Source organism: Epinephelus lanceolatus, chromosome 10 (genome assembly GCF_041903045.1).
Source record: "Epinephelus lanceolatus isolate andai-2023 chromosome 10, ASM4190304v1, whole genome shotgun sequence".
In the NCBI taxonomy this organism is placed as follows: Eukaryota; Metazoa; Chordata; class Actinopteri; order Perciformes; family Serranidae; genus Epinephelus; species Epinephelus lanceolatus.
The window spans coordinates 11,011,959-11,020,139 of record NC_135743.1 but is presented as its reverse complement, the minus strand read 5'-3'; the positions used below and the strand labels follow the sequence as shown (position 1 = coordinate 11,020,139).

The window sequence follows — 8,181 nt, the reverse complement described above, 5'->3', positions numbered from 1 at the left end:
AGTGCCATTAAAAAGAAAAACATAATCTTTAGGATGTTGGAAACTTTACCTGTCTGAGAGAACTTTCCTTTGTCAGTCTATAAATCAGAAGAAACATGTCTGTAGCCCGGCTTTAGACGGTCAAGCTGTCATGGATCAAATCTCATCATCTCAGGTTTCCTGCTGGCTTTCAACACTCACAACGTCCAACTCTCCTGGATTCACACGCTCTAAATATAGCTGCCTTAAAGTCAGACAGGATTGCAAGGGAGGCTTAAAACTACTGCGAAGAAACACGGAGACTTAAGTGAATTTTAATAAACACTTTGTATGTTCTGAGGCATTTTGGGCCTTTGTGTAATGCAAGGTTGTTGAACTGATGGACTGACACTCTGGATTAAAGGACGGACTGGCCTGTTGTGAAGACCATGGTATTAATCAGGAACCAAGAGGCATTATGTCAGTAATGCAGTCTTAATCGCCACAGATATTTCTCCATACGTTTACGTCAAGAAAAGTTCAATATTTTGTTCAACGGGTGGTTATAAGTTGCTCCAGCAGAAATGATATGCAACTTGTCTCTCTTAGTTGTCTTCAGTCTTTTTGGTAAGTCAAAATAATCCATGTCTTTACCTTTAATTATGAGTGGTGGTTTAAGCTAAAAGTTTTAAGTGACTTCTCGTAATGATTCTCCAAGCTTTCTCGTTAAATCAGTTTCTTAAAAATTAAGAAAGGGGGCTAAACTTTAATCAGGCCATTATTGAACTATAAGTGTTTTTTTTTTTTATTAAAACAAAGTTTTCCTACTCCCTATGTTTTAACATGACTGGGTAAATCTCAATTACTGTGCACTCTGCAGTGTAGATCCACTGTAAAAACTCACAGTTAAAAATGTAAATGAGTAACAGATGAGTGAATCTGTCTTTATTTTATTGTACTATTAAATAAGTCTTATACACTCCTAACAGATTAATATTTCCACTAAACCTGCAGTTCACAAAGCACTAAATATGAGTCTCATTATCTCACATGAATACACATATTCTTGAATAAAGATTTCTAAGTGTCAAATGAAACTTTCAGACAGACGATCAATTTTTTTTTAGGAGAAATGCTGTTGTCATTCTGAGACACAGAATATTGTGTTACAGAAAAATGATCTAAGACTTGAGAATATATTTAACTATTGTGGCTGATAAATCTAATTCTATTCATGGTAAATTAAACATATATGAAATTAGAATTAGGGTATTTGTTCATGTCCTTTATTCAACTGTGCTGTCAAGTCTACAGTTTAATCTTTTATTTTTATCCTCTATCTTATTTTAAATCCTATTGACGTGTCTTTTTATATTGCTATATTTCTTTTATATTCTGTTGTAATGACTTTTAATGTCTTGTGTAAAGCATTTTACTTTGTTGTTGAAAGGAGCCACATAAATAAATGTGCCTTGCATCATACGGGCTTGAAACAGAAGAGGTATTTTAGACCTACATTATGTTATATTGATAGCCACAAGTGCTGCATTAGATTGCTGTTTCTAATTTAAACACATCCTCCTATCAAGAGAGATAAAGTTTAAATGATGAATGAAAAGTGATCACTATAATAATATGCCTGAATGTTCTTCCTCTCCTACTTATAACTCTATACTACATATCATTTTCATTTAATTTTTTTATGTCTGCCTCTTTGTCTTCTTGTTCCTCCCCTCCCTCTTTAGTGTCTCAGTGCCACGGTGGCTGCTCGGAGGTGGACTCCCTGACTGAAGCTGTGGCTGGAGAAGGATTCCTGCTGGGCTGCATCTCCTGTAAGAAAAGAGAGGAGGTGTCAGCCCGAGCTACTGTAGACTGGCACTTTAAACCGCTGGGAGAGGAGGAGTTCAGTCATGTGAGTTCACCAAAGGAACTGCTAAATCTGGCTGGGGTTTGTGAATGAAAAGGGCTTTCTTCTGCTATTAGGGTACCTTGAGCATCTGTGAAACAGTGCCATGAAGTATCACCAAAGATAGAAGTACATGTAATGGTTTTAATTAATCATTAACTTTATTCTGTATTTCTGCACTTCTCTACATTTGTATTTTGTCAGCTCTCTGTGAACTTTGGAAACTGGACAGCTGGTAATGGCCATTTTAGCAATCGATCATGAAATACAAGAAATCCAGAAATCCTATGTTGTTCGTACATTTTATTTATATAGGCTATATACAACCCTGATTCCCCAAAAAATGCTGCGTAAAATGTAGATAACAACAGAATGCAATGATTTGCAAGTCCTTTTCAAAATATACAGAAGTGAATGCAGTACAAAGACGTGATATTTAATGTTCCAACTGATAAACATTATTGTTTTCTGTAAATATACACTCATTCTGAATTTAATGCCTGCATCGTGTTCCAAAAAAGTTGGGACAGGTGCAACAAAACACTGGGGAAGTTGTGGCCCGCTCAAAAAAAACACCTGTTTGGAACATTTCATTGGTAATCAGGTTAATTGGTAACAGGTAATAGTATCATGACTGAGTATGAAAGGGGCATCCTCAAAAGACAAGGACAAGGACGATGCAAGATCCACCACTTTGTGAAAAACTGCATGGGCACATAGTCCAACAGTTTGTGAACAACATTGCCAAATGCACAATTGAAAGGAATTTCACCATCTACAAACCATAATATCATCGAAAGATTCAGGGAATCCAGAGAAATCTGTGCACATAAGAGGCAAGGCTGGAAACCAATACTGAGTGGCCGTGACCTTTGACCCCTCAGACAACTCTGCATTAAAAAGGGACATGATTGTATAAAGAATATTACTACATGGGCTCAGGAACACTTTGGAAAACCACTGTCAGTAAACACAGTCGCTGCATCTACAAATGTAAGTTAAGAGTCTACCATGCCAAGTGAAAGCCAGGTATCAACAATACCCAAAAACATCGTCGACTTCTCTGGGCCCGAGCTCATCTGAGGTTGACTAAGGAAAAGTGCGCTGTGCTTTGATGAGTCCACATTTCAGATTGTTTTTGGAAATCATGGACGTTGTGTCCCCTGGGCTAAAGAGGAAAAGGACCATCCAGATTGTTACCAGCGCAAAGTTCAAATGCCAGCATCTGTGAAGGCTCCATTGATGCTGAAAGCTGCACACAGGTTTTGGAGCAACATATGCTGCCATCCAGAGACCTCTCTGCTTATTCCAGCAAGACAATGACACACATGCTGCACATGTTACAACAGTGTGGCTTCGCATTAAAAGAGTGCAGGTACTAGACTGGTCTGCCTGTAGTTCAAACCTGTCTCCCACTGAAAATGTGTGGAGCGTTATGAAAAATACGACAACCAAGACCCCGAACTGTAGATGAACTGAGGTCGTACATCAAGTGGGAATGGGAAAGAATTTCACTTTCAAAACTTCAACAAGTAGTGTCCTCAGTTCCCAAACACTCACTGAGTGTTGTTAAAAGAAAAGGTGATGTAACACAGTGGTAATGTCTCTGTCCCAAGACATGTGTTTCAAATACAGACTGTGTATTTACAAAAAACAATAAAGTTTATGAGTTTGAACAATAAATGAATATGGGTTGAAAAGGATTGTAAATCATTGCATTCTGTTTTTTGTCATCAGGGTTATATATAAAATGTTCATACATATAATGTTCATTGTAAACTGGATTTTACATTGAACACAGTCTTAAACCCTGTTATGACTAATACACAAACAGAATATTTGTTGAAGTATTTCTGTGTTAGAAGGACATGCTACACTGTACACCATATTACTACAGTATTCAGACAGAAGTGTGCACTATATTTAGAGTAGGAAATCTATAAGAGGGGATGCATGCACAAATATTCATAAAATTACCACTTGCTTCCTTCTCTCAGATTTTCCACTATGACCATCCCAGTGCTAATATCCTCCAAGAAGATTTCAGCAACCGTCTGGAGTGGCATGGGACACTAAACAGTGATATTCAGACAGGATCCATTTACATTAATAACGTCGTCTTCAATGACACAGGGACGTACCGCTGCACCATCCACCGCACCCTCTTCCTGCCGCAGTATGATGAGCACGTCACTGTGGAGAAGGAGGTGGAGCTCAGCGTGGTGGCTGTAGGTAAGGTGGGGTGTACCTGTGAAAAGGCTGGCTGTCAGCAGTGGTAGAGCAAGTATTCAGATCCCTCACTTAAAGGAATACTTCACCCACCCATGACCATTTGTATATCAATTAGTCATGTCATGCTACCTTGAATTCACAAAGAACACGTTTATGTTTTCCTCGCATGCCTCCAAACACCACATTCACAGTTTCTCAGCTCTGTTTGAGACACAGTGCAGTTTAGAGTTGTGATCACACAAATGTTTCTGAGTAACACCAATAAATCAGTGTGTGGATCCAATGAAAATTCTCTTTTACATTAGACGATAACCCAGAGAAAAAGGTCCAAGGTCAGATGAGCCATACAGTGCTTGCATTCCACTGCTTCCATACAACCATCTCTCAGGAGCAGGACATCAAAAAAAGGACAGACACAAAGAAGAGTGTCTTTTCAAGGACAAATGTTTGTAGGTGTCTACACAGAATACGCAGTCCTAAGCCTTCCCCTGTAACGAGACATTGTTGGTTCCTCATTCGCAGCCAATCGTGAGCTGACTGCAGTGATCTCAGAGATCATGATGTATGTGCTGATCGTGGTTCTGCAACTGTGGCTAATTGTGGTTCTGGTCTACTGTTACAACAAGATTTCGGAGGAGCACGAAGCTCGGGAGGCCCGTAAAGCTCTCAAGGCTCAGACACAGTGAGTCATGTGTCTTTTATGTGATGTACTGAGGTGATTCATTTCAAATTCAGAATAAAGCCTTTAAACAATTTACTGGTCAATTCTCTTAAATAATGATAAACATTTTAATACAGTATAAATAGTGATTACAAAACACTTTCTTCCTGCTGTTTCTCACATCTAAATAATTCGCTTTTCCTGTTCTAATTCCAGGCTGTTAGAATCAAAAGACAACTGTGACGGCGTGCAGCTGGAGTAACATTAATGGTGAGTTAGATTTATCGTTCACCATTATACAGATCCACTGGCTTGCACAACATCTGATTCAGAAAAATGTGATAATAAATTATGACACATAGCCCTGTGAAAGCATGCCTTTCTCTTTAAATGGTGTTTTGCTGTTCATTTTGTATCCACCAGGTAAAAAGATCATCTCTGCAAGGGCCACGCTTAACCACCATAACATGATTTTGCTAACAAAGACACATCTACTGTACAAGAGGTTGATTTTAAATGGCTTGGTCACGCTCAGTCATTTATGAAACCTGTATGATTAACTGTAAATACAAGCTGAGGTGTAGATGGCAGTAAGCAGGGCAGGTTTCTTTTACATGTCAGTGAAACATATTAAACACTTGAAAGTTTGTGTATTTGTTTTAAAAAAAAGTATTTAAAGGCAACTGGCCTTCAATGTATGGAATCCAATTCATGATTTTTTTTTTTTTTTTGTTTAAATATCTTTAAATAATCAGCTTTATTAATTTTAAGGCCATAAAATGTCAAATTACCAGAGCCCATCATAGTGTTTTTACTGTTTGTGTGATGTGCTTGTTAAGTCTAAACAACACAGAAGTATTCAGCTGAAAACCATGAGACGTGCAGAGATGCAAGCAAAATCTGTGATGCTGTTACTGAAAGACATAAACAGTTCATCAGTTTTCCAGATAGGCATCGAAATGAATTGTCTGTTAATAAACTAATAGAATGAGTGATGTAGTAATTCACAGCCCTGTTAGCAGAGGAAAATGTCGGCATTGTACACTTCTGCAAATTAGGGATACTTCACATTTGTACATTTTATGCAGATTATATCAACGTTTGTAAAGTGATGTAGGTCTGATTACATGTATGAGTTGACTTTGTCATGGGGAAGCGGAGGGGATGGTGGACAGAGTAAAACCTCAGTGAGACGACCACTTGAGACCATGGTTCAAGACAAACAAACAACAAAGCCAGTTGCTCATCAGCAAAGGCAGCTCCAGCAACAATTGTGCCACTGAATGTGAGTGGTTTTAGTGAGTCGCTGCTGTGTTTCCAGCAAAAATTATGCCACCAACATGGATGTTTTTTAGTGAGTCACTGTGGCATCGAATGTGGATGTTTTATTTATCAAGTCATTGCTGTGTTTATAGCGGTGAGTGTGACACCGGTATGGGTGTTTTTAGTCAGTCGTTGCTGCAACAGTGCCAACAAAAGTGTTTTTTTTTTTAATTGAGTCGTTGCTGCATTTCCAGCAGCGATTGTGCCACCAAATGTGGGTGTTTCTTAACATTAGTCGCTGCATTGCCAGCGTTAATTGTGCCCTGCATTTTCATCGGTGATTGTGCCACCAAACATGGGTGTTTTTTAGTGAGTTGTCACTGCATTGCCAGCAGCGATTATGCCACCAAATGTGGGGGTTTCTCAATGAGTCATCATTGCATGTCCAGCAGTGATTGTGCCATAGAACATGAGTTTTTTAAGACAAAAAAATAATTTCCTAACCATAACCAAATGGTTTTTGTGCCTAAATATAACCACGTTAACCACAGCATTGTTGAAATGTAAAGTTTCAGTGTGTCTGCTGCATAATTCTAACATTTTGTCATTTGCTGAAACGTGCAATGCCAACATTTGTTCTGGTGATTAGGTTGCAATTCAGCACAACTTTAAAGACTTAAAAATACTTAAAAACATACCATTAACAAACAATTTATCAGTATGCCTCACCTCTCTGAAGTGCCCTGGTTTCTATAGAGCAGACATTTGTTTTCATAAAGCAGTTTTAAAATAAATGGCTTCAGGTGAACTGGTGGCTCACTGGGCTGAGGTGCGTACATGTAAATATGCAGGGTTTAATGCAGCCCAGGACATTTGCAACAACCAAGTTCCTCTTTTGCATGTCTGACCCCGGGTCACAATTACAAGTAACACATAAGGCCTCTATGTGTTAAATTGTGACAAATACCAGAGGAGAGTTGTTCAGTTTCATTAGTATGACCTTCTAGGTATCTGAGAAGTCTTAATATCCTGAGATTTAAACAGATTCCGCATCCCCGATATTGTGATGTTGACATTACATAGTGTTAAGCATAAGCAAGATGTCTTTATTTACCAGTGTCAACACCGGCACTGTTTTGGTCAGTCTTATCCGTGTTTCCATGTCTGTCCATGTTTGTAAATTAATTTGAATAAAATAAATGTTTTTGTAAATCAGTTTTTGTCTACTGCACCTGCTGCTTTTGCTGTGTAGGTTAAGAACGTGACCTTATCACAGTTTACTTTGACAATGATGCACTGTCGAAGAACTACATAAGTTCTCTAGATGTTTTTTGTGTGCAAATTCTGTGTAACATGTCTTTTTCAAAATATACTTTGTCTGAAAACATTTTGGAGAAAATACAACATTGAATTTGTGACTTTTCTGTGCCTGCCAATTCTACTACAGAATATGAGTGCACACATATATGTATCTGCAGGAATCTCAAGCTTAAATACTTTTTTTTTTTTTTTTTTTTTACAGCAGAGAGTAAAAGGACATTTAGAGGTGATTGTGTTGTAACTCAATCTAGTCTGAGCTGTACTGCAGACTGTCCAAACTAACTCCAGTCTGAAAGCAGCTTTGTTCTCCTGCTGCAGCCCGGCACCACCTACTAAAATGTGAACATTAGAGATTTTGATTAATACATGAGACAGTGCAACCAACCACATGCACTCTTCACAAACTGGGTCCAGACACCAGTCTTGAGCCACAAAGGATGATGGAAACTGCACAAACAAGTAATTCTTAATATAAGTTTGTCCCTGATTAGTTTTCACGTGCAGTCGTAACCTAAATGCATTAAAGCCAATTTGACATTTCCTTCTAATAGTTTTCATGTCATCTTACCATATTAACACTGCTTAAATGAGGTCTGATGTAAAGACAATATTCTAACTCCAAACATGCCAATCGACAGTAAACGGATAGTTTCAGAAAACTGCACCAGTATAGGACAGTGGTTTAAGTCATGCTACACCGCTCCCTTACTACGCTGAGCTTTTGACCTTGCCCTGTGACCTCGTTTCATTAGAAGTGTTGACAAGTTGAAAATGCTGCATATCTCCTCTGCGTAAAAGCGTGAGCATGAGGGAGGGCACATTAGGACCAAGACAAGACGGG

General features: G+C 38.5%; 1 protein-coding gene across 1 annotated transcript; it reads left to right on the top strand.

Annotated features, from left to right (window-relative positions):
- LOC117265276 (sodium channel regulatory subunit beta-1) lies at window positions 1-7,235 on the top strand. Its single transcript, XM_033639688.2, has 6 exons — window positions 1-585; window positions 1,704-1,870; window positions 3,862-4,096; window positions 4,619-4,778; window positions 4,974-5,027; window positions 5,181-7,235. Exons 1-5 carry the CDS (start codon window positions 543-545, stop codon window positions 5,017-5,019), a joined length of 651 nt encoding a protein of 216 aa, XP_033495579.1. The 5' UTR covers window positions 1-542; the 3' UTR covers window positions 5,020-5,027; window positions 5,181-7,235.
- The last annotated feature ends 946 nt before the right edge of the window (window positions 7,236-8,181 follow it).